General features: G+C 45.4%; 1 protein-coding gene across 4 annotated transcripts in view; it reads right to left on the bottom strand.

Annotated features, from left to right (window-relative positions):
- TNIP1 (TNFAIP3 interacting protein 1) overlaps positions 1-27,629 on the bottom strand; it is a 435,211-nt gene that overhangs the window by 266,818 nt on the left and 140,764 nt on the right. For all 4 annotated transcript variants that reach the window (XM_069654025.1, XM_069654021.1, XM_069654022.1 and 1 more), the window contains one exon: positions 13,337-13,498. In XM_069654025.1, coding sequence (XP_069510126.1) covers positions 13,337-13,457 — 121 coding nt within the window. In that variant the 5' untranslated portion in view covers positions 13,458-13,498. The remainder of the gene's footprint in view (positions 1-13,336; positions 13,499-27,629) is intronic.

Raw genomic sequence — 27,629 nt, 5'->3', positions numbered from 1 at the left:
TCGCTTCCTCCCCTTCCCAGACATCACTTCTCTCTTGCGGTTCCCTCCTGGGACCTCTGTCAGGTAAGTAAGCTCTCACAGTTATTTGCTGTTGCTCGGGCACTTCCGTTTCTGGCTTGTATGCATTATATCTCCACTGTTCTTCATCCCAGTGTATTCTTGAGTTACATTCATTATCACTATTGATCTTTTTCATCCCAGTTTCCAATAGGAATTTGTCAGCGTTTTAGGCATCACAATAGTAGATAGGAAAGGCTCTTCATGTGCTCTCTCAATGTGATAGTCACTGTTGGTCTTAAGGGTAATGGAAAGGGAGTTCCTCATTGGAACAAAAGTCAATTTCATGTGGGCCAGGGGCGGGTTTGTCTCTTCCGTTGAGGTCCCTATTGCCGCAGCCACTATATCACGCGGCGGGCTTGGTATTGAACAAAAACACTGTATCTAAAATCCTGCAACACCCAAAGATCCGCATTTTGGGACTACAAAGATCTTGTATTCCAAAATACTGAATTAGGTGTAGCGGGGTTTCAGGGGTGTCCCCCGCTCCTCCAATTCAATATTTTGGTCTGTTGGGTGTCCCCCGCACACACATGTGTTGCAGGGGACCAAAAAAGTAATCTCAAATTACAAAATGCAAACCTATTGTGTTCGTGATTTTGTAGTTTGAGATTTTCATTTTCTGGATATTAACGTACATCCAGCGGGCTCACCTCCCTAGCCTCATAAGGAAAGGCTGCTCCCTGGGAGAAGTGACTGAATTCAGCAATTCATCACAATAGGCACAAAGAGCTACATCAAGAAATTCAGAAAAGGGTTGTCAGCAGAAAAGCGATAAAGACCAATGGAAGGGATAATAGAAGACAACAGAAAAGTGTAGAAAGAAAAAAGAAATAGTCCATGAACAGAGCCTTGAGGTAATCCATATTGCAGAGGGAAAGTTGGAGGACTGGCCTGCCAGGAGACTGATCAGCAATGTAGGAGCAAAACTAAATCAAGGACAGACCCTTTGAGACGCAGATAGAAGAAAATGTAGGGAAGAAGGGAGCGATCCCTGGTATCCAAAGCAAGAGGTGTAAAACAATAGGAAGGCTTAGTAAACAATCATAACGAGCAGAATGAAAAATCCTCTCTTCATCCTTCTTGATTTGTCTGCTATTTTCGACAGTTGATCATGACATTGTACTTCGTGCTCTCTCTTCTCCTGGTTTTCTGGATTCTGTACTCTATTGTTTCACTCATTTGGCCAATCACACTTACTCTGTCTCATGGGGTGGACACTCTTCCTACATTGTCCCTCTTCTCTTTGGTTCCTCACGGTTCTGTTCTTGGTCCTTTTTTTTACTTATGCACGGTTCAACTTGCTTTGATTATTTCTTCTTTTTGTAGTTCACATTTTTACATGGATGACTCAAATCTAGCTCTCCTTACTCGAACACAATTCAATCCAGTGTATCTGTGTATTTTCTGTCTATTGATTCTTGGATGTCAGATCATTAACATCATCTCAATTCATTTAAAAATAAAAAACGAGCTTGTCTGTCCTCCTACCACTATTCCTCCTCTACATCCTCCTTTGTCCATTTCCTTTCCTCAATCCCATCCCCCCGCCCCATTTCTTCTACAGCCCGTAATCACGGAATCTTCTGTCTCATCATTACGCTTTTCCTCTCACATTTCTTCTGAGAACCATTCATGCCGCCATCAACTTTACTAGGTCTACCGTGCCCAGCCCGGTCTATCCATTCATGGCACTTTTATTCATCTCATCCTTCATCTTTTCTTACGTATTCCATTTTGCTTGGTCTCCCTGCCTATCGGCTTGCTCCCCTTAGGTCAACTTCGGATTCTTCTAGCTCTTTCTCCTCATGGCTATGCTTCCTGCTCTCCAATCTCTTCAATTATGCTTTTGAATCCTGGATATGATTTCAATTTTTGTATTGTGTTTAAAAGTCTTAAAGGAGCAGCCCCTTATCTTTCCTCTTTGATTTATTTATATTCCCCTTCCTCTTTCCTCTGTTCCCAAACCCAAGTTTGTCTTTTTGTTCCTCATCTCCCCTGTACTTCTTCCCGCTTTCACTAATTTTCTCTTTTAGCACCTACATTCGAGAATATGATCCCAATGCACATTTGTTCCTCTCTTTCACATTCATCTCAAGACACATTTGCCATCTGCCTAATGTTTGGTTAATTGATTCAATTTTACATATTTGTTTGAACAGTTTGTTACAGCATTCTGGCGTATAGCGCATTTAACTACAATCAGAGAGTAGTCAGTTAAGAGACAAAGTAAAGTGTAAAGGACGAAACCTAGAGTTGTATAGTGGTAAGAGTGAGAAATGATGTAAGTGAGTACATAATTGGATGTAAACCACACGTTTAAAGCTTGGAGAGAGATGGAAGAAGTGAGATTGGATGAAAGTTATAAGCTAAGGAAGGATCGAGTGTTGGTTTCTTTAGAATAGGAAGAATCAAGGTAGGTTTAAAAATTCTGAAAGAAACTTAAAAGGAGAAGTTACAGAGGACAGATGGATAAGAGAGCAATAAAGGGTAGTCTTTGGGAATCAAAGATGATGATGATGGGGGATAGGAAAGGGAGCCTGAAGTATGGGCCCTGAAAAGATAGAAAGCAGCATCTGTATCAGAAAGAGGGAGAAAAGTAGTCATAGATGTGGGAGAAAAAGGGAAGAGGTAGGAGAGGAATAATTAGATGAAGTCGTGGACTAGAAAATTAGCAAAGTCAGGAGCAGAAATAGAAGAGGATGGAGTGGTGGGAGTAGGATGAGAAAGAACATTGTTTAGCAACTCTAACAGACAAGGCCCTTGCATGCCGAGGCCAGTTAGCAGCTCTGGCTCCCAGCACGACACATTGTCCCACTTATGAGCCCATTTGAGGGTGGGTTTCATGCCAGCCGTCTCCTCCATCTTGAATACCGCCTTCCCCCACACTACCATAGTTACCGAAGGGGAATGGGAGAGGGCGGGGATTCCCTCCTATGCCACTCCAGCATACGTGGCATGTAATGTGCAACATAATGCACAGGAACATCTGCATAACTAAATTGTGTGTTCCTAGAGGCCATCTCCTACACCACAAACACCCAGTAAGTTATCAAGAGAAAGCTGAAGGCAGTCGGATGCCAACATTATGTGCGTTGTATGCACACTATCCATGGATACACTTCTGAAAATGTAGCTGTGCGTTTTGTTTGCTGCTAAATTTATTGTAGCCAGTAATAATGTCTGCAAATGTAGTTGTGTGTTTATTATCTTTTGCTAAATGTAGTTTTGCATACAATACATTCAAATGGGTGTATACTTCCCAATTCTTCAGCACATCTCTATTGTTAACTACTTCAGCTGCATAGACAATTGACAAGACATTTGTCTGCTAAATGCATAGTGCAGGCAAAATCTTTGCCACTGTCATAAGTGACAGCCAGTAAACTTCGTGTATGAACCAAGTTTGGGAATTTGGCAGAACTCCACCAGCAGAATAAAAACCTTGCACCCCCTACTTGATAACCCCACAGGAATGAATGCGGCTTAGTGTGAACCCAGATTGCATGGAGCAGAGCGGGTGGTGTTCAGTTGAGTAATCCAATGGTTGTTAGTGGGTCCTATCCCCCAGTGTTTCACTTTAGTCAACAGACTTGTGTTCGATGAGGCACCAAGCTGTTCTCCAGTGTCTCAAAGGGATGTAAAAGTGGCCTACAACTTTCCTGAGGTCCCTACACTTCACCGGTGTGATCAATATTTAGTAGTGATTGTGTTCGCCAGAATTATAATATTAGAAGTGAAGTGCAGTCACTTGTAGGATGAAAGAAAAAAAAATAATAAATAGCCAGTGCATATTTGTTTTGCCCTCCAAGCTAAACAATTTTTTAGTTTGAAAAAAAAAAAAATGAAGTCACACACTGGAAACGTCCCAGCGAGCAAAGAATGCAGCATGGTTTCATTAAGCAATATGGCCCGAGCGGCGGGGACATTACTGACTCAGGTAGTGCCTCGGGCCCATAGTTATAGGCCTGAGCAAAGCGTGGGCCTTAACGAAGGCCCCAGGGCATTATCTGAGTCAGTAACGCCCCCGCCGCTCGGGGCATATTGCGATTAGTACCCTGGCCCACAATATCTGCGTGACCAGGGCACTAAAAGCATTTTTTTCTGTCCCAAAACGCTGCAGCGTTTCGTGAAAAAAAAAAAAAGGAAACGACCAAGAAAATGGCTGCTGGGAAAGTGAAAACAGTCTGTTTTCCCTTTCCATGGCAGCCATATGGAGCGGACATGCTGGGAACAGAAGTGTTCCCAGCACGTCTGCACCCAAAAAAAAAGGAGCTTAAGGTAAGCGGGGTTGGGGGAGGGGGCGGTCGGAAAAAAAAGAAAAAAAAAAGCCTCCAGCCATTTGGAGGTGCGGAGCGGGGATGGCCCCGCTCTGAGTCTCCACACAGCTGGAGGCTGCCATCGTCCCCCACCGGGGACGAAGGAGGAAGAAGGTAAGTGGGGTGGGGTGGGGTGGGCAAGGAGGAGGGGGGAAGGGGGAAAAAAAAAGATGCCTTACCCGAGTCCCCGGCGGGGGGGGCCAAGGCAGCCTCTCAGCCGTGGGGAGGCTCGGAGCAGGGATGGCCCTACTTCAAGCCTCCTCATTGGCTGGGGGGCAGCCACGCCCCCCACCGAGGACAACGCGGCTGGAATCCTGGCCGAAAATCGAAGGATTCTCGTTCGGGTAATGACCGGCGACAGCCGATCAGAATGCGTGTTGCATTCTGCCTCACTCTCGCCGGGTATTAAATTGCAATATTTGGTGGCAAAACGATTTTGTATTTACATAGCCATAAGAAAGCTCCAAAAGGGTCCAGAACTCTGCAGCTAGGCTCATCCTCACCCTCAGCCTCAGAGAGCCCTCAGTGTCCCCCACTGGCTCCCAGTCGGACGACGAGTCATTTTCAAAGTCATGCGCCATCACTCACCGAGCAATACACAAGACCGGCCCAAATTTCCTTCAACAGAAAATCACCCCCTTCTTTCCCAATAGAAACCTGCGGTCAGGCACTGTCCTCCACCTAGTGATGCCCTCTTTCAAATCAAACAGAACTGGAGGATCCACCTTCTCCATCTAAACCCCCCACTATGTGGAATTCAATGCCACTTAGCATACAGTGCCTAGAAGACCACCTGGCGTTCCGGAGGGCCCTCAAGACATGGCTAGTCTCCCCTGGACCCTAACACTGTCCTCCCGAGTTAGCTATTCACCCCAGGATGACCAGGGCAGGAACAAGCTTTCATTCACTCACCGAAGGACGATAAGAATTAAGAATGAACCTGTTTTCTCCTGTGTTCTACTGAATATTGGTAGAGTCCACACCACAGAACCAAATCCAAAAATCCTGCAACAGCATACGGGTATGTCTCCCTGCACACTTACGGAAGTTAGCCAAAGGCAAGGCCACTCTCGCGCACACCCATCTGCAACCACACACCTTTTCCAACGACACATTGCAGAACACCTCTGCCATTAAAATGCAGCTATGGTCTAGCTGGACACAACTTATTTCTACTTCCCTCACACGCTCTTATTTTTCAAAGCACCTATCCATACATACCTGCCTAAAATTTAACTTTGGCTAAAACGCACACACGCGCATTCCAAATGGTATTGCCCAAAAATGGCAAATTTAAAAATGGTCAAATAGACCACGAATGAGAATATAGCCTGCATGAAAATATTGTATTTCCGAAAAAAATGCAGTTTACTTTTTAATCCTTGCCCGTTGCTGCTTTCATTAAAATACCTTTAATTTCCAATCTTGTTGCGTTCTCATTTGATTGCCACTTTTGCATTATTTATTTTTTGCCAATGTCGTGTTCACATTGCAGCTTTCATGTGAATAGCTTTCAATTTCAATCCAGACGCATTTACTGATTAAATGCTGCTTTCTATTCTACACTAATTGCTGTATCACTATGTCGAACGGAAGTTGAAGGGGTGTCCCCTGCCAAACGGGAGTTGCAGGGGTGTCCCCCACTCCTCCTGTTCAGTAAAATGTGATTGTATTTTAAATAGGAGGTACATCAGGGAGACTTGTTTCAACGGAACCATGTTTTTTTCATGGATGATCAGAACATGGTTAGTGGAAGGGTACTTTGTGCATTACTAGGCAGATGGACGCGTCAGACGTTCCGAGTAACAGAGAATCGATACAGATGCGTCAACACAATGTCTAGCTGATCCGGAAAGGTGGGAATCAACATTTTCACAATGCAAAACTTTCCGCTTGCTAAGGATTCCAAGGGGGCTACACTCACCAGACCAGGACTCTTGATGTTGGCCTAGGCTGCAGCGCACAATCAAAACACTTTTACTTTATTTACTATGGATTCAGATTGAGATGGCACTCAACCCGTCTCACACCCCCTGTTACAAACATGCCGGGCCACAATGGACCATGAACCAGGCCGATGGATGGTAATATAAGATTTATTTTGAAATTCAAATGAAATCACCCAAAATTAATATTGGGCAACAATCACCAGTGGGGTGATAATTACAAGGTAGATCGATGGAATGCAGTTACTTAAACTTTTTCATGTAAGATAAACACTACACACTTGAAAGAAAGCAACATTCACTTTTGAGTGGATTTTAAAAATGGTAACACAGGAATGATATCCCCTGCAAAACTCTAAAACCCCCATTAATCAAACTTTGCATGTATGGGGAGGTATAGCAAGGAGTCAGGTACCTATGCAGCAATCAGAATTAAAATCCGACCTACCCCCCACTGAATAGGCGGCAGAACCCCGGATTTAGCTCCTCGAAAACTGACCAACACGGACTGTGAAATTACTAAATGTTTATTTCCAGGCGCGGTTGAATGAAAAGAGCACAAATTTGGTATAACCGTATCAGGACACTAGCACACTATCAATCAATGTCCTAAGCAGTTCAGAAATCGACTTAGAAATAAAAAAAACACAGTGCAGCCAAATCACACGTTGAAAACGTGCATTTTCTTATTTTTACAGGTTGAACGGTTTGAAAAACGGTTTGAATAGGCAGAGTAGGAATGTGGTTTTTATGCTAAAGAATAGATACACATCACAGGAAAGATAGGCAAGTAAAAGGGTAACTCTAGCTGAATGCAAAGATGAGATTCTTAGTAGGAAAGGAAATTCGGCTTGAAAATAAAAGCAGTGGGCAAGGAAAAATTGGTTTACAAGGAATTACAAGTTTTACTTACACTAGATTTTAGTGACTATATTGTTAAAGAAAGACACAGTACACCCAAAGGTTACTTTGCAAGGTTAACCTTCACGCCACGTTCAGCTCTAAATGGAATTTCTTACATTATTCAAAATATGACTAAGGATTTAAGCAAAGAACGGTAAGGAAGGGAAAACCGTCAGCCCTAGTCCTGTGTTGCCATGGAGTTGCCTTTGAAGCTTCCCAGTTTGAGTTTCAGGGGAGGTGCTGCTACAAAAGTCACACCTATGTGTCCCAGAAATCCATTTTGCCAGGCTGGAGCACAGCCACAGAGTCTGACGAGGGTGCGAGATCCACCACCATTGTCTATTCATATGCCTAGGGGGCTGGTCCACTGGGAAGCAAATGTCCTTTGAAACCAGGCCAGGAAAAATCTGTTCTTGGCTTCTGCACAGTAAATGCCTTTATTTATTTATTATTTTTTTCTGAACCAGAAAGCAAATCTGTTGGAATTAAATAACCCATATATGTTTTTCTGGTATCTTTATTCTGAGCATTTCCATGTCCATGGTTAATTTCTACTACACAAGAATCTGTTCCACACACGGATCCTTTGAAACTGACATGCTAAGAGAGAGAGGGCTTCTTATGAAGAATTTAGCTTTGATATGTTGTTGCAAAGTAAAGCGTTTTTGGTTTTTGCGTGTGGCTGAAGTGAAGTCACAGATCGTGCCTGGCACAGCCTGTCATTCAGTAAGACATGCCCCCTTTTGCTGGAGCACAACCTGAATATGAATGGACCTAGCTGGGTCTCACTGAATCAGAACTGTGTACTGTTGAACAGATAAAGGGCATCAGGGCGCAGTCATTTTAAAAAGGCAGAATATTTATTTTTAGTGAAAAGCTTTGGGCTGGCAGCTCTGCCTTTGAATTATTTTCTTTTTGGTGCAAATGAACTTTTCTATGGAGCCACTGAAGAAAATACTGGCAACAATTCTCCGGATATTTGGTGTTTCATCTCGCCCAATGTGTGGCTGGTAAGACAGCACAGCCATTATTTTGGTGACTGCAAAACGCAGTTTAAGGCAAGGCGAGAGTGCTCAACAGCGCCAGCGCATTCATTCTGATGGTGACTGCGGAGATGTGGTTTGATGATGTAGGGGAGTTTTGCTGGGCGATAGATGTATCCCACACGCTCCACAGTACTGCTATTTGTTGTTTTCGGTTTTTATCATTTAACATACATTCTTCCAAACTCCTCAGACAAATCTTCCCATACCTAGACTCCGGTCCCTCAAGGGTGTTAAACCTACAGCACACGTTGGGACTTTATCAATAGTGAAACATGCTATACAAATGATAAATTACAAAATTGGCAGAAGATTTCTGTCCAACTTGGATCACCTGTTCAGCAACCGATGGAAGACATTTACAACCCTCCTCAGATTCCCTGGATCCAAAAGAGAAGACTAGTCCCTCATTCTGTGACTGGATATCCTACCCTTCCCTTCTCTTCTAAAGAAATACCTATTAGCAGAAGTCTTTCAATTACTGGAACTTCCCAGTTGAATTGTAATTTGACATTAAGACCAGCTTTTTCATCCTACAAGAGTGGCTACCCAAACCCCAATTGGTGCACACCACTGGCGTAGGATCTCCCATCCCAAACGTATTGTTGGGGGATAATTATTTAACATCAACACATTCTCATACGGGGATTCTAAACCCTACACAAATGCAGCTAAAGCTTCAAAAAGAGATACCCTTCTCCTAGCAGTGAGCCGACGTTGTCCCACTTTTAACTTTGCAACAATGGAAAATAGTGTTTACTTTCAATTACACGTGGTTCTGTTCTTTTTGGGGTTCTTCTAATCATCTTATAAAAATGGAAAACTGGTGTTTCTTTAAACAGACTGTTGTGTTACATTCCACCTCAGAATTAAGAGGAGGACTTCCATACGGCACGCGTTTCCCTTCCGACTTTGGGTATACCCACTTCCTGTGCTGTAGCGCATTCTCCCCAAACACCCCTTACTTGGAGTCATTGCTCGATGAGCATTTCCTTTCCTTGTGGGTCCGATTTAGGCCAGATCTTTCTCCTCTCAAATGCCTTGGATTCCTGGAGCATGCGCCTCCTTTTCGATTGGCCTCAGGGAATGGACCAATTCCATGTTTCGGTCTTTCCATCTTGAAAAGTAAAAGCTGGCTTTTATTGGTGTCCAACGCAGTTTGTACCACTTGAATTTTCTTCAGCGTAGCTCAGTTTATGCCGGCTATGTTCCACTGCCACTTCGGAAAGGAGCACTTCTCACATGAAGGGCGCTGCGGACTTCAGTTCTTCCTTGCAGTCAGACTTTGTACTTAGAATTTCTGTGAAGTCAATCTTTGGTAAAGTAAGTGTAATGCAGAAGGCCCCATGTGCATCTTTCAGGATCACCATCATATTCCCATGCCCAGTTGTTGCATGCTATGCTGGGCTAGTTAGGTATTGGAAAGCATCTGAAGCGGACTGTGCAGTTTTCCTGATGCAGAGAACACACATAACATATCCATGGATGGGGCGAGTAACTTCCCCCAAAATAAAAAATGTTCATGGCGGTTTCCTGAAAAGTTTATGGTATTTGAAAGTGTGCATGGAGCCAAGCAATTCTTTCCAGTGTACTCACTTAAACCAAATATCTTTTGCCTCCTGGGTAAATGCTTGCAGGTGTCTAGCAGGAAAGGTATCCGTGTAAAGGGGTTGTGAGATGGTCTACAACAAGGAAACATAGTGCCATGAAAAACAGGCTTTACCCCATTGGAAGCCCTGCACATTACACTCAAATGAAAAGCAATATAGGTTATATGTCTCTGGGAACTTGTTGCTCGTCTAGGGGCTCACCCTGGGTTTGTCTGGTCTGATGAATCTTTTCCCTTCCTTTATAAGTGTGTCAAATAGTTAGCATACCTGCAGATTGTGGCATGGTCCGGTGGTCTTCAAATGTTTTCCTCAAGGTGGGATTGGCATGAAAAATGTTCAAGTCGGGTGCCCTTGTTCATGAAGGTTACTGGTAGTGGGTTGGAGAAGCACAGTTTCGCAGAGATCAATTGAACATGGTCAGTGAGGATAGCAGAGACCAGGTAGCATGCCAAGAGACCAATATGCCACACTTAGGCGTGCCACTCAAACAGTTCAGTCTTCAAGGGGGAGGAACAGGATTTTAACCTCCTTTCATTGGGAGCCAATGAGGCTGGTAGGGTTAAACGAGTTCCCCAGTCTATCCCATTCTTATCTATGTTTCTTTCACTTTTATGCTCCCTTAGAACTTCACTTTTTCTCCCGTCTTGTCCTCTCACTTTACATCTTACACGATTTCTTCCATATTGTCCTCTCAAATATCCTTCTTAGCCCCTCAGATTTTGTCTCTTATTTTTCCAATCTTCCTTTCCATCTTTGCTTTCACTCTCCCGTTATGTCCTACTCTGGTTGGCTCTACTTATGTCACCATCCGACTAGGTCTCCCTCATTCTTGATGGTCTCATGTTTATCTCCTTCTGGTATCCCCTTCTTTCCACCCATTCCCTCCCTAGTTTGTCTCCCATCCTGCATGTTCTCTCTTCCGGTTCTCGACTCCCTCTCTTATTCTCCATCTCATTCTCTCATGTCCATCCTCTCCACCCTCAATCTCGTTTCCTCTTTTACTCCTCCATTCATTTCTATTTCACAACCAGTCGGTCTTTCTCTTCTAATCCTCCTCGCCATCTACTTGTCCTTCGCTCTCCTACGTGTTCCTCCTCTTCCATTAGAGATGTCCTAGTCCTGTTAGAGCTCCTCCTCTCTCCTTTGCTCTCTTTCATCCTCTGCTTTCCTTCACATTTTGCAAGAGCATCTGGTAATTGTTTTTACTGATGTGTGTAAATATTTCCCACAAATGTGCATGCGCAAGCAAGCCTTGCGAGATATCCCAAACAAAGAAAGGAGTATTAACAGGAATGCACGCCGAGAATTATTTTCAGTGTGTTAAAACAGTAGATCATACAGCACAGGGTCTGTGAAAAACTGGGTAAATAGCTAAGCTACTTACAATTAGTATCATAGGGTGACACAAGAAAATAAATAAAATGGATGCAATGCCACCAACTGTAGCCAGACATTGCCCAACAGATTTACATGATGCCTTGCGCCGCATCTATGCAAGTTACGACCCAGTGTAACAAGACATTTTCAAGTTTGCTTTAGAATAATGCCAGTATTGCCACTGTATGAAAACATGTCCCTGCCGACAATGACATCATAGGATGGTATGTCCAAGTAATAACTCTTGTTTGGTTGACGCAAGCTGGTAATGCCACTTTAAACAAAATTGGCCTTGCTAGGGTAGCTAATAAAGGCCAGTTTTCCCACATAATTGCACATTCACATTTGCTTTGCCCTTAATGCCACTGAAAGAAAACTTGTCCATGCTGTCTGCACCAATATATGCTGATTTGCCCAGCTAAGTATGCACTCCTCTTTATTTTGGCCTTACATTTCAGTTATTCTATAGTAGAAACAGATGTATTCCTCATCTTCCAATATATGCCTGTATTGTCCCTCACTGTGGCACCTCCTTTATGCACCTTTCCCATCCAGTTTACCATCCCTCAAACCCCAGGGCTCCACCACATTCTCCAGCCTCCCCCACTCCCACCCAAACACACACTACACTGAATAAACCCAGTGCCTTGCATGCACGAACGCTTGCTAAATTCAATGTTTTTTTCTTTACTTAACTGCTTGGAGTCGCGATAGCTCCGGACTGGTGCAACCTCCTTGCTCAACAACCAGATCACGCACATCATGTATGCTTATGTCAGAGAACAAGGGGAGGGCCTCAGTCAAATGGCTGGACTGGAGTACTGGTTCTTAGCGTGTGGAGGAGCACCAGGAACTCACCACCCTAGACAGCCCACATCTACAGCGATGTGCAAGAGCATCCCCTATATGATTTTTGCCAGACGGTACCCCAGCAACTATGACCAATGCAAGACAAGGGAAGCAAAATGGCCCCTGCCTTGTGTGGCTCCTTGGACATACACAACTGGGCATCTTCAAGCACAGAATCTTCTCCCACAATATAGCAGCCCATGAGCGCTTTCTAAGCTGCTCGCTGAGGGCATGCACAGGATTTTCATTGAACTGGCTTTGACCCCTCCATAATAGGTGGCAGGTTGGCACTCTGTCACCCAATACAGACAAGCCATCAATGATGTTCTATGTGACATTTTGCTCTGTATAGCATTCTGTGGCTCGGTCAGATTCCGCCAAAGCAAGACCAAGAACATCCCTCGCTAGGTTTGTTTTTCTGGGGCACCTTCCAGTCCACATCAGAAGCGGCCTGCCATGTATCCTACTGCTGCATTTTTGCTAGAGCGAGTGCCAGAGCGAATGTTCAATTTTAGTATGCGCCATTCTACCATCAACTGCAAGACAGGCCTCGCCAATATCGCCCAAAAGGGGGAACTCAAGTGAATCACATCTGTATCTACTGTGTCAGATGAAATGATGAGTTAGGTTAGCCAGGATCTGAAACTGGGACCCTTAATGTACAGATCGTACAACTAAACTCGCCCAGCCAATAATAACCTGGATGGACATATGCAACATTAAGTGTTCATTGTTCGAGGGGCAAGAAGTGAAAATAAAATGGAGAGCCAGCTGTGATACAAGTGGAAGAGCCTCTAGGAGTTGCATTACCTGTAACTGAGTAAGGGTGAGCAGTGATGTGGAGCTTGTCAATAGGTTAGGTTCAAGAGAAATACACAACCAGTGGTAGAACTGTATCAAAAAAGTAGTGGAGCTGTGTGTGACCCTGGCAAGGGACAGAGTAGGCAGGAAGGGATCAACATGCAACACATTTTTCAATGGTTGCAGCCCTGCTGGTTGACAGCCAATTGAGTTGAAAGAAATCTAATTTGAACTGCAAATGCTTTTGGGTGTTAAAGTGGAGAAGTGTGAAAATAGTGGATCTAGCGCAGTAAAAAAGAAAAGTAGTGGAATGCCACTCCCAACCATTCCCTCTCACTTTGACCACTGTACACAACCATTACAAAAGCTGTGGTTATTTTTCCCCAATGCATAATACATACAGGTGAAAATAAAAGGCTATCCAGTGTTACCCAAGCTCCGAATGCCTTTCATCTTCTCCTTCAGGGCCGCATTCTCCTCCGCCAGCCGATCCAGGGCAGTCTCCCTCGCTCCTCCGGGGTCATAGATTCGATATGGCCCTTTACCTTCCATAGAAGCAGAGCCTCAGACATAAATTTCAAGGACAGCCATCTCTGCAAAATAGACAACAAATCACATTATGTTGTGGCAATACGGCAAGAAGTAGGACTAATCTCACTCACACCGAGCCATCCCCGCGAGATGAAAAAATAAATAAACTCGATTTCTAAACTCTGACCTGGTTGTAAGAAGTTGAGGAGGCCATACTAGTTTAGTGGAACAGGAGAACCTTCTGGACAAGCAAAATCAATCTATTGTAGCTTGGCAGATGGTCAAGACTAAGTCTCAAGAGGGGTGAGTGATCGGAAGCCCACAATGAGCACACAGTAAAACTCCACAGATTACTCTCAAACAGATGCATCAAAAATACATGTCTTATAGGCCTTTTAATCAAAACACAATTAAACCACAGTTATGAAGAAACAATACCACACACGTTCATATACTATGAAACATGCCTAGACGACAATTACAAAATCACACTCCACAACTGCCTCCCTGACAACTTCAAGAGCTCCCAAGCAAACAGAAAAAAACAGAAGAGGAGGAAGACTACTGATGGCATACAAGGAAGACCTGAAAATTAAAACTGAAGAACCACTAAACATTGTAAACTGCGAATCCTAAATGAGAAAATAACCGTCTACCATCCGACAAGACCACTCCGATCAAGCAAAGACATTCGCCTATAACCAAAATTATACAATAAAAGAAAATACAGAGGATCATTTTTCTCTCACCTAGCTGCAATGACCTGGAATCACCTACCAAAAAATATACGCAACACGAGGGATCATCTGCAATTCAGCAAACTACTCAAAACCTGGCTCCTTGCTCCAGAACCAGAAGGAAACGACTAGGAACATACACCCAGCGGGAAACAAGAATCCCAGGGAGGCACCCATGACACCTACCTTAACCTTCCCTAACCGGATGGTGGGGAAGGACCTCCTGACCACCCATGTCCACATGCCGCTAGTTCACAGAGGAAAGTTGGGTAGATAAGGACCCAATGCAGGATGGGCAGGGAGGGACCAGAAACCTCTATCCTAAACATCAGCCAACCCCAGGGCGGGGAAGCACGCCTGCATCAGCCAGATACAAATAGCAAAAGAGAAATACAGAAGAAAACTGCCACTCCTCAACATGCCCGCCAACTAGGCGGACACACTACGATACCAAACACACAGGATAATCAGACGTTTGAGCACAGAAACGCAAAGACAAAAAGAGGTAAGGAAAACAGCCTAACCCACTCTAAAACATCAAGTTTCTGCATACACTTCTCGTACAGAAACTCACACAACCAGCTCTCTGCACAGCAATCTGGACAGCAATCTGGACAGCAATCTGGACAGCAATCTGCACATACTTCACCACATTGCAACAACAGACTAACACATAACCCAGCACAACAACACATGGGAATTTGCACCGACCCAAAAACTGCACTAAAGCTTAGCGAACGGTGCAAACCGAACTGAAACTACCAACAGGTCATCACAACACTCACTCTCCTATTCCCACTACGCCCTACTAACCCCATCACTCCCTCCTTTTTCCATACCCTCCTTTTCAGATCCACCGGAGTACCTGGGGACCACTCCAGTGGTGACGGCGTGCAGTACAAATACCGTTAACATTAAAAATTACACTGCACAATTACAAGTGTTGAGCCATGCCATCAGCACAGTACCAACCATGCAAGGCAGACATATCGTACTTCCATTGTACGACTATCTTTGCGAGCTGAACACAACAGTCAATCCATCTTGTGCCTTTGCTGTAGGGAAAACAAACCATACCCACAATGTACCATATGTGCAAAACAGACCCCAAACTACAACTTTACTGTACTATTCCAGCTAGAGCAACACACAGTGCAATATCCACAAAACGAATACACCTACACTGCAGAATATTCAAGATTAACAAGAAATCACGCCCACACCAGGTGAAACCAATACAAGACAAGCAGACAAGCAACAACTAACAACCACTACCAATTGTGCACGATTATCAATCGTACCATTCCTGCCAGATGGATAAAAAGTTCAAACTTCATTCCACAAGAGAAATAAGTTAGTCGCTCTATGCTATCCGAGCAAGACATTCATAAGAAATCACTCCCATACTGTATAATACCACTGCCCCCCCCTTCAAGATGCTAACACATCCCTTCAATAACGTGCAATACATTTTCACCGTGCAATTACATTAAAACGAATGACCAAACACAAGCTCCCACAACCACCCCATAACACCTGTGAAATAGCATCAAACTACAGCTGAATTGTTAATTTATGCAAAACACATCACAAAGTCACATCAGGAAAACCGCGCCTCGGCACCTTATGAAAAAGAACCGGTCGGACCACGTTACAATCACACTGTTTCCCACTACCCAAACTTATTACAGTTGAAGCAATGTTCTGCAGCAATCCATTAACCGGAACTACATATTCATCCTACCATCATAGTACCACTCTGTCTATGTCGATGCAGGATGAAGTGTGGAGGCTGGATAACAGGGTCTAGATGGTAGGCTGCTGGCAAATGAAGCATAAGGCTGGACAGTTTTCTTCAGGCCTTTTGCTCTGTTCTCGGATTCTCACTAATCAGGATAAGCAACATTTGGTTAGCTGCATATTTGATAATCAATGTACCTTTTGGGACGTGTATGCCCAGACGTGGGTCCCTGTGCCTGATGGGCCTATAAATCCAAGCTACTCCTCACTGAAAAAGCCCAACAAGGGCTGAAACATGTTTGGGGATGCCTGTGGTCTCGTATAGAAGGGATGTGACCAAGCAGTGTGGGCTGCCAAGCCTGATTTGCATTTGGTCTTTCCCCTTTTGCAATGGCTTGGCCTGCGAAGAACGATGGTCTGGAGGGTTGCTCAGAGCAATGCCAGAGGTTAAGATTAATGCTAAACCGTACAGCCATCACCTCTAGTTTTCCTGTTCATTTATTAAGCCTCTGCTCTGCGTAATTACTCAGTTCCTCAAATACAGCAAGCAGCCCTTTATCTAGAAAGCATCCAAGGTCCTGCCTTTCCTGAAGTTATGTTAATAGATGTTTAATACCACGCCAGTCATGACCTACATGGTCTAGCAGCACCAAGGCTTGCCTGGTGTGTTAAGTATGGTGCTTCCACCTGGGGTATCCAGAGCTCGACCGTCACAGATGGCCTCAAGAAGACATTAATTCTTGCAGAACGCTCAAGGGTTTTTATCAAAATGCTTGAGAAGAGGCTCAGTAAGGGCTGCCGATCCCTCTGTGGTCTCCTGCAGGCTTTTACCTCCTGAGCCGAGGTTTCCATAAACCCCAAGATGGTTACTGGAGATCGCCAACCACCCCCATTATCTAAAACTCTAAATGACTAATGATTATGGCATTAAGGTAACCGCCTTCTCACCAACTCCCTTCAGGGCCAATGTAGGTGGATCTTTTCCAGGTACCCACAATACGAAGTGGTACCTTCCAGTCCTCCAGGTGCCACTCGATCTTCATTTACCACTTCCTCATCTGATGTTCTTTCCTGCCTTTCCCTTCCTTCTACTCTCCTCCCTTTTCTTCTCTTCCTCCCACTTTATTCTTCCTCTCCATCGGTCCCTCCGATATTCCTCCATCTATATTTATCCTCCGTTGCCCTTCACTTCTCTCCACTTCCCCTCTGATACTCTGAAAGAGCTGTAATACTGGTCTCCCCCTCGTTGTGCTGTGTAGATTTTAAAATCTGAGGACTGAATGTGTGGCTTACATAAAAAGAGGCAATATAATATTGGTGAGACATGGAATTTCTCAGAGCATGGAACGATCACCCTAAAGGTGACAGAATTCCTTTCAATGGGAAAGCAATTCTGTCACTTTTAGGGTGATCGTTGCTTGCTCTGAGAAATTCCATGTCTCACCAATAGTACAAATCCTCTTTATGTAAGCAATGTAGAGTTCTCCTGCAGAAGACAGCTTGATTATTGGATTATTCTCCTACTGGTTAAGTGGAGCGGATTTCCCCTCAAGAGGTTGTGCTCCCCTTTAAGCGGGGGCTGGAGTGGTTGTTCATTCCAGATAGTTGGTGCCTGGCATGGCAGCCTCCTCCCAAGGGTGTAGTGCCATACCTCAGGCGGGTCTCTCCTGTGTAACTTGGTGTTATAAACACTGTGCAAGTAAGGAAAAAAAAGTTTGTGCTAAAACGGATGTCACTTTAAAAATAAATAAAAAGTTAGTCGTGTTGTACCACAGAAGAGGGGTGCAGTGGGGGGGGGGTCTCCTCCCATAGAGGTGCCTACATAGGCTGGCTAAAGTGTGTGTCACATCCCACAGATTAGGTGTATTCTGGCAGGTGTGCACTGTGGCTGTCTCCTATATACGCAGTGTTTCCGGAGACAGAAAAACTAGCGGAGCGCAGCCGATACACAGATGCACCCTGGCCACTAATGTATCTTTTAGATCAATTGACACTGGAGATCTACATATATTTAATTGCCATGACAAGCAGCTTCGGACTGGGACAAGAAATAGGCCCGGTCACCCAGAAAAAGTGGCCCACCCCTCGCCTCACGACCCCTGGACCTCTGATGACATCACCGGAAGTGATGTCATTTGATCCCACCCCAAAGTGACATCCAGGGAAGCGATGAAACACAACCTTTCATCCCTTCACAAAACAAAAGTGGCATCAAATAGGAACAGTGCTGAGTACACAAAGTTACTGTGAATCCAAGCAGACGTCCCGTGTCAAATAATGATATGTTATTGTATAGCACTTACGCTTAAGCTCTTTTTATAGAACAAATATTCATACAATATCACCCAACCTGTGTTGGTACTCATTTAATCAACCTAAGAAGGTTGAAAGGCTTTTTGAAAAAAAGCAACAAAAAAAAACAAAATGTGAAAACTAATTTAATTTAATTTTATTTTTTTTTCTTCCAAACCAGCCCGGGCATGGCCAGAAACCGGCCCCCACTCCCTATTGACGATTTCGGCCACACAGAAACAGAACCACTAAGGTATTCAAAGACGTTTATGCCGAGCCACTCCCCCTCCCCCCTTTTCGAGCACCCCTCCCTGGAGTTTAAATAAAAAGAAAACAAAAAAAAAGGTTTTGCCAGTTCCCCCGAGCTGCGATTTCTGCTCATATTTTCTATTGACAGTCATCATCCCCCTACCCCCTTCTCCACTTGTAACCCCCCGTAGCCCCCCTCAGGGATGGCCAGCCCCTCGGTTTCAATACCACTGCCCTAAGGGAAGGCAAGGCACTAGAATTAACACTCCCCAGCAGCGGATATGTTTTTCATCTATTCTGATTTTTTCAATTAAAAATATTGCTATTGTTCCCTTTCTCCCGTCTACAATTATTCTAGCCAAATACAAGCTCCTTACTCCCCCCTTTCCGTGACAAAACCACTCTCCCAGGTGCTTCAGAATGTTGGTATGTAGGCTATTGTGTTTTGTGCTATGTTGGGATTTGCATGCCAGGCAAACAACAATTGTACAATATTAAACTCGCATCAGAGCATTATCCAAACCCCGTTGCCTCGGATGAAGAGTTGAGGGGACAAGTTCAAGGAAGGGCCCTAAACTGTCCATTAATATCCAACAAACGCCCACACTACCACTCGGAAAACCTTTTGTCTCAACTATAAAAATTAAATTTAAAAAAACGGTCAGCAACTTCGTTCTCAATTTCCCTCGGCGAGTAACGTCATTGTGATATGCGCCTTGCTCAAATGTCAATTCATCGCCTGTTCACCCATCCCTTACACACGGAGTGAACAACGATTACAACACGCGGGCTCCATGTTGAGCAAGACTGGAGTATCCCTTCACGCTGAGCGTAGCCCTCCCTGCAGGACGTGGACGCGATCAACACCGAGTCTTCGTTGCCCTGAAAGGGAGCCAATGAGGACGAGCATTGGGCGGGATTTCGGTCATTGCACAATCTATTTGGAGATGACGAAGTTTTTGTTCTTGAAAAGCTGGAACTACTGTGGTAAACCACAGAGCCATCTGAACGGAAAATTCTCCTAGATTACGTCAAGCAGCGCGAACGGCTTGGTAGCGCAAGCCAGTAATGTGTGGTGTGTCCCCCCCGCCCAGCCGTGCCGCAACCCCCCCCTTCTGAAGACTAAGTAAAAGACAAAAGATTGAGCAAATCAGGAAAACACTTAAAATGTGCCGTTTTCCAGCATGCGCAGCACAGCAGTTGTGATAGAAGCCCAATAGCAACGCTTGTATTAAGCAGGGTTTCCTCCTTCCATTACTTATAAATTGAGGACGCCCAAACCTCTCTGCATAACATTTATGAACGAACAATGTATCGTCTCCTCTTTGAACCTTTCAGGCTCTGCCTCATCCAACTCCTGTTGTAGTTACACCCCACTGTGAAGGCTTGGAGCCGCAGGGCCAGCCTTAGAAGCGACAGCACCCTGGGCAGCAAATCAAGAATGTGGAGCACTTCCCATCCCCTGCGTGCCCCTAGTCATGCGGCAAGGGTTTAGAGGGGGAGCTCCACATATTTCAATAAGCACGGCAGGTATTGTTATTAAATACGCTCCGCTCCAGAGAACACATTTAATTTCAATAGGGCGCCTGCCATGCCTTCTCCCACTGCAGCAGCTAGGGGGAGATGCTAAAAGATTATCCCGAGCTGGTGTGGCGGGGGTCTAATGGCAGGGTGCCCGGGGCGGTGGCCTGGCCCACCCTGTCCCAAGGCCGGCTCCGCTTGGAGGGTCGCAAATACTTGGACGAGGAAGGAGACTGCGCAATGGTGATTGACATGAATACTCAAGGCATCTTTCCTTTTCGAAATCCTCACACATTGAGGCTATACCCCCTTATAAATCTATGTGTCACCTCACAAGACTTGCAAGTTGCAACTGATTTTATTCCAAAACCCTGTATTTTAGGGGTGAGAACACTTCTCAGCCAAGTATAGGAGATCGACGGGTCAACCAGAAGCAGTTATACCCCGGAGGTGGATGGTGGCAGAAGAGAGGACCCAATGTCCTGTTGCAGCCCCCTTGTGCTAACATGTTTGTTTGCAGACCCCGGTCTTCAGCCATAACTCAGATAATGGCTCTCTTCATTTCCAGAGCCTACCAGCACAGAGACGAAAAAGAACAGACAATCCAAAAAGGAAGTCCGATTTAGCAGCCCACAAACAGAAAGGAAGAATAGAGCCCAGAGAAGGCACCAGAGGAGGAACACCAAAAATGGAAGCCAAAGCCCCACAGAGACCGGACCTCAACAGGGCATTGATTATAGAGAGGCAGCCATATACAAACAGCACATGGCAGGACCGGAAAAACCTCCTAGCGTTCTCCCGCACAGATCACCTGCTGCACCAGACCACCAAGTACAACTATTCGGACCCTCCCTACCAACAAACATACCCAAGGGTGCCATGAGATAAAGTCCCTAGACACAAACTTGAACACTGAGCCTCATGGAAGTTCCCAGCGTACTGAGAAAGTGGGTGTGGCGAACGGAAAATCATATCGTGCCTCCTATACTGTATGGAAATCCGTGTTGCAAGGTCTTGACCTTAGATAGGTGTAAGCTGCCATTTTAGGTCTATCCGCCATTTTAGATTCTCCCTCTAAAGTCACCCTGTGTTCTAAGATGGTGGACAGTGTCATTCTGAATGTAACATGGCCGTCTATACCTCTGTGTACAAACTAATATGTAACTTGCCTGCAGGCCACATGTTGGGGTCATGAAATGAGACCTTGTCCTTCGTTGACCTGTGTGTAGAGGATTACCTGCGCCAACAAAGCTAATCCGCGAACATATGTTAAACACAATACATTCAAATACTGTAATGTGAGCACTTGTTTGACTACATTGTATAAAACTGTTTGAGAAGGCTTAACGAGAAATCCTAAGACATACTGTTGCCATTGTGACTTGTTAGTGAATGTATTAAAGGTAAACCCTAAATGTATAAATGCATGAACTCGGCACGAACCCTAGATCCGTGATGTATTAACTCATAGGTGGGTTGAACATCATGTTTTCGATAGTATAAAAGGTGCGACTATTCTAATGTACAGTCCCACTCACTGAGCATACCGAACCAAGCTGGAGTTCGCTTTGCTGTACTGAGGGCCGATAGCTATCTGTTGCTTTGTCCTTTGAAACTGTACAGTATAAAATAACGATCTTTTTACCTTTCTTTGTAACCCGCGTTTGGTGCATTTCCTTTTGGGGTACTCAGCCTCGATATCTTCTTTTTGTTTTCACAGGTGGGGATTAAACCACTTTTGATGCCTTGCCATGCACATCCACTTCTTGAGAGGAGGAGATGGAGCAGGATTGGGTAAGGAAAGGAGATCAAACTCCACAGAGGTGGGCCATAAAAAGAGGGAACAGGAAACAGGCAGTTTGGGTGAGGTCAGAGGTGGAGGATGGCCAACAGACCAGCAAGACGGAAGGGAGCGGTGGCTTGTGGAGGCGATTCATGGAGACAGTGAGGGATTGGTTTAGGTGTGGAAGTGGTTCTGCAGTGCGATTGTTTGGGGTTGGGGAATGGGTGATTAGAATTAATGTAAGTTGAATTGAATGATACAGGCAGAAAGGAGGGTGCTGGAGTAGTTAGTGGGTGGAGAGTAGCATTGGAAGGAGAGTAGCAGTGGGAAGAGGGGGAGAGTAGCAGTGTGGAGAAGGAGGGGAAGTAACATCAAGGGTAGAGGCGAGACCACCAAATGGTGGAGTAGAGAAACACTGAAGGGACATCGGAGAGGAGGGAGGAGTATACAGGAAGTAAAGTAGAGAGAGACGTGAGAGTGGACATGCAAGAGTAGGCTAACAACTCAATTAAATACAAGGCACAATCCCCATTCCCATTAAAACACTAACCCCCTGGAAAAAATAGAGGCAGGAAGAAAGTCCTGAGGGAGATCAGACCACCAGCATTTCAGATACCACCTGGACCGGAAGGCAGTTTATAAGCTACAAGGAATCAACATTCAGTAGCACTAACCAGGTGTTACAGATGCCTGCGTAGGAAGGAGGGCCATATTCAGACCAGAGCAGTGGGGGCAGTCCTAGGGTACACAAATAAGAAATAAAACCCCTAGAACTGTCTACGACTCAGTTATTTTGCGCTGTGACATTAACCAAATTCAACTAGTGTACCCAAGACAAGCATTACCATTTTAGGGCTATTACATACTGATGCTCATCCTCCCAACAAAAATGCTACTTTAAATGGGACATACAAAATGTGTTCTGGATGCCAATGTACCAGCCACACACAAAACTTCCAGAGGAAAATGCAGGGCCTCTCCCAGGATGCTCACTACCCTGGTGGATCTGCTTTGTAAATGGGTGTACATCTCAACTAACAATCAACCACATCCATGTGCTTCAAGCCCTTCCTATTCCTGCCACGGAAGTGGCAAACTGATTGTCATACTTCCTGTATAATGCCTCTCTCCATTTGTAGACCACCATGGCCGTCTAACATACTTCTATTCCCAAACTCCCTTGGCATGATTTCCCGAGTTGGAGTTAGTAAAATTAACTCATATAGGAGAGTTTGAGGGTTGAACAGATCTTGTGTAGGAATTTTGGACCCGGTCAAAGGATAAACTCATCTACATGAACATAGAAGTAGGAAGGAGACAGCAATTCCTCCAAGCTGCCTAGACTTCTAATGGAGGATATAGGCACTAATCGTAGCCTTTTACCGCCCAAGAGTTAGATCAGCAAGAGGCTCATAAGGAAGGGAGGTGAGGGGGGGGAGCTTGCAAATCCCATAGTTTAAGTTTGGCCATAGCAGGAGGATTAAGAAGCGAGCAATCCTTCGGAAGTCTAGGCACTTCCGATTCTTCTGCTTCCCAACCACCACCAGGGGAATCCAATTTCTTGGATGTCTGCCTCTGAAACCTCATAATGGACACCACCTTACACTTGTGGAACCCATCAAAGAGGACATTTAGGATGATAGAAGGAGAACAAGGGATGCCTCTGTCTGAGCTCTACCCTTGAATAATGCCCAATGTTGGTTCTAAGATGTCTGGTTGACAATCTTCTGGATAATTGAAAAGCCTCTGCAACGCCATTCAACAACCAGTGTCACGATGCCCGCTCCCGGGGAGCCGGCTCAGGCCCTGCATCCCCGAAAGCGGACATCAAGTCCCCGGGGAAGGTCCCAGCAACCCCTTATAGGGGCCCTTTGGACAGCGTCCTGGCGCCTATGGCGCCAGGCTCATTATGAAAGTGTTTGGGTGCACTTACCTGATGCAGACCATGCTGCAGAACCCCGGCCTCCTTGAGGCCTGAAAGGAACTACTTTACCTGTGGGACTCATTTACCACCCGGGCGTGGTCGGGGAAGGATACATACCTGATTGGAGGAAGGACACATTCTAGGAACTTCTTCCAAGGCTATTTAAACCACACCCGATCAGCCACACGGGCTTCGCGTTGTTCTGCATCTAGCAGCTGGACGCTCACCGTGTCTGCTCCTGCATCTTGACTTCTGCCACACCTGCCAGCATCCTGAATCACCTGCAAAGGAAGGGAACAAGAGAACAGAAGAAGGAAAAGGCCTCACCTGCTAAATCTGCATCCCAGAGACATTTCGCCGACAATCCTGAAAAGGAAGACATTTATTATTAAAAGCACATCGCATCGATCGCTGCAGCGCCGCATTCTACTCCCCTTTACAGGGCGCCTCCATGTTCAGCAGCGACCATCCAGATTCGCAGTCGCGCCCCCGCGCCTAGGGAGAAAAAGACAAGAACAAAGGTGAGAGAAAGAAGGGAAAAGGGAAGCTAAAACTCCATGTCAAGACTTACCTGTTGGGTCATTCCCTTTTCATTTCGGGTCCGCGCCGCATCCAGGCATTTTCGGACCCCAGCCCCTAAGGGGAAAAAGACATCAGCGTTAATGAGTGAATGAAAAGACATTACCAAAACACTCATTAAAGACTTACCTGATTTCCACAAGGATTTCACTGCTCACCTCGGGTCGGTGCCTGTTCCCCGGCATTCCGTACCCCGGCCCCTATGGGGAAAAAGACACTAGCATTAGAACATTAATGCATGGACACAAAGGGAACCACTTATAGAAAAACTTACCTGGAAGCCAAGCAAGTTTGGTTCTCACCCATCCGACAATCCAGTGACGTAACTGGATACCAACGCGCCCCTGCATCAGAAGCAGGATGGAGAGCTTTTCCTTCCAGACCCTAAGGTGAGACGCTATGGGGAAGCACGGTAGGGTTTTGAGGAGGGTGAGAGGGGTAAGTGGGAGGTCGATTGCATTACCCCGCAGACAGTTAACCCCCTATTCTCACCTACAGAAGGATACTTCTGCGAGTCAGACAAGCCAGATCTGGGGCCCGGTCCAGTCCGTCTTCCGAACCCTGCGCATCACTCTAGACGAGGTCACAGCAGCGCGAACCAGGCCAGCGCCCCCGTGGGAGTCAGGTGAGCATTACAACCAGATTCTCAACAGGCCCTGCCTTACAAGCTCCAGACCCCCAGCCTGAGAAGATACAGTGCTCCAGTTGTCAAAGGTGGGCTGCAATACGGGTTAATTGCATACCCCCAGAAGCCATAGCCATACTGGCCCAGACTTCCAATCCGGTTTGATCAAAAAGCAAGGACTAATGGTCTAAAAGGAGGGGACTTTCTGCATTTGTCAAGGCCCTTAAACAGCAATGGAATTGAAGTAGAAGGCATACAAGAAGGCTTCCCCTACCTCAGAAAAGGGTATCTACCCCACATGCCAGATGGTCACTGAACCTTCAGCATTAGATGGGAGACTTGACATTGAGTGCTCTGCAAAACAATTAATCAAGGGGATCCCATATCTCATTGAGCACCTTCCCCTTGAGAATATAATCCAGAGAAGAGGCGAAAAGCAGACTCTGGCGATCTGTCCCTTTGTTGCATATGCCCAGGATGCAGACATCCTGGAGGGCGACAAGGTGTCCTGCTGCCCACTGTATGTGCTTTGAGGATTGAATGCCCAGTGAGTGAAACCACGTCCCTCCCTACTTATTGATGTACGTTTGGTGACCCTGGTCGGTCTGGACAACAACGGAGTGTCCTGCTGGGCTGGAAATGGAGTAGAACTACTACATAGAGTTTCTTCCAGTTGGAAGGATGCGGGACCTGATCAGGGGCCCATCTGTGGTAAATACTACTGACAAGGGGGATGCTACCATTATACCTCTCTCTAGAAAGCCACCCCACCAACCACCACTGGAGTCTTAGAAGGACTTCTTGGAATACCAACATCCGATGGTAAGTGTCTCACTGTAGGGGTTGCCATTGGTTTATGAGCCCTGTCCCCTGCTGATGTGGAGGACACAAGGAGTCTTTGCCGCCTGTGTAGCTTTGTAAGATATATTTTGGTAAATGTATGGCTTCTACACTGAACAGGCACCCCATATCCAATGCCTCCTAGTACGAAGTCCCACCTCAAAATTTTGGGCATGACACATGCAGTTTGATCAAAACTCAAATTTACTTAAGTAAATTAATTGAAAGGTGGTTCCCAAGCTATATGTAGGTGAAGTCACCACAATATTTCACAATGACATGCAGCTTCTCCACAAAAACGAAATTCGTCACGCCTGCTTGAATCCCTCCGTCTCATAATATATATATCTCCGTAATCGTATTTCTGATGCTTGTATCTGCTTAGATTCACATGCTGTGCATAGGCCGACATCCAGTGGCAGCTGCGGAGTATTACAGTTTTTTTTTTTCGAAACTCGAAAAAGGGCGTCGACACAGGGCGTGCCAGGAATACTACCCCTAGTGTGACGTCCACTGTACCCCTGATCCCTCACACGTCTAGGACCCTCAGATTGTGTTTTTTCTGACATGAGGTAGCATGAGGAGTAGCGCGAGTACAGATAATCCAAGCAGATAGATAGAAAGGTAAGACTACAAGCATCCATGCGCCTTCTCTCAGAGGGAAGGAAGGGTGGGTTGTATGTGAATCTAAGCAGATACAAGCATCAGAAATACAATTACGGTGAGTAATGTATCCCTTCTGAGGCTTGTGGAATCTCCTTAGATCACATGCTGTGCATAGATTAGCGAGCAGTACCTGAAGAAGGAGGTGGGATGTAAGAAGGGTCATGAGCAAATAAATGTCTTAGAACCGCTTGTCCCACTTGTGTATCTGTCTTGGAATGAGTGTCAATGCAGTAGTGCTGAGTAAAAGTGTGAATACAGCTCCAAGTAGCTGCTTTGCAATTGATGTCAAGAGGTACATTTGCAATGAAAGCCAGAGTGGCCCCAATGCCTCTTGTAGAGTGGGCCCTAGGCGTGAAAGGCAGAGTTCATTCAGAAAGTGAGTAACACAGCTGGATACACTTAATAATCCACTTAGAGATGGCACCTTTAGAGACGCAATCCCTCTCTCTGACTGTAGCTACGGAGACAAACAGCTGATCTGTTTTCCTTAGCGGTCTGGTCTTGTTTACATAGTAGAAGACCGCCCTGCGCACATCTAGTGTGTGTAGTTTCACCTCAGCCGAGCTTTGTGGGTCTTGGAAGAAAGCCGGAAGCTCGATGGACTGGTTCACGTGGAATTTTGAAATAAACTTAGGTGAGAACCTAGGGTGTGTGCGTAAAACCAGTTTTTCTTTATGGACAGTAAAAAAGGGATCTTGCACTGACCGAGCCTGAATTTCACTGACTCTTCTTATAGATGTAATTGCTACTAAGAAGGCCGTTTTGTAAGTCAGGTGTTTGAGACTGCTTTTGTGCATGGGCTTGAATGGGGGGCCAATGAGCTTAGATAGCACCACGTTAAGGTCCCATCCTGGTGGTGGGTTTGAAATAGGAGGGTGAAGTCTCTTCACTCCTTCCATGAAGGCTTTAAATACTGGTACTTTCCACCACAAGACCTTGTTATGGGCAGTGGTGTATGCTGACAGGGCTGCCAGGTGTACCTTCAGTGAGTTAAAAACCAGTCCTGCATCCAGCAGGTGGAGCATGTATGTAACAATAGTGGAAGGAGTGCAATCAACTGGGGTGATTTGTTTATTCTGGCACCAGATAACGAATTTCTTCCATTTGTCAAAGTAGCAGTGCCTCGTGTTAGGTTTCCTAGATTCTTTTAGGATGTCCATACACCTCTGTGGTAAATTGAGATGTCCAAACTTTATGACCTCAGGAGCCATGCTGCCAGGTTCATTGAGTTGGGTTG

Source organism: Ambystoma mexicanum, chromosome 3q (genome assembly GCF_040938575.1).
Source record: "Ambystoma mexicanum isolate Mex_15411 chromosome 3q, UKY_AmexF1_1, whole genome shotgun sequence".
NCBI lineage: Eukaryota > Metazoa > Chordata > Amphibia > Caudata > Ambystomatidae > Ambystoma > Ambystoma mexicanum.
Note: the sequence above shows the minus strand (reverse complement) of the source record. Positions and strands in the feature narration are given on the sequence as shown.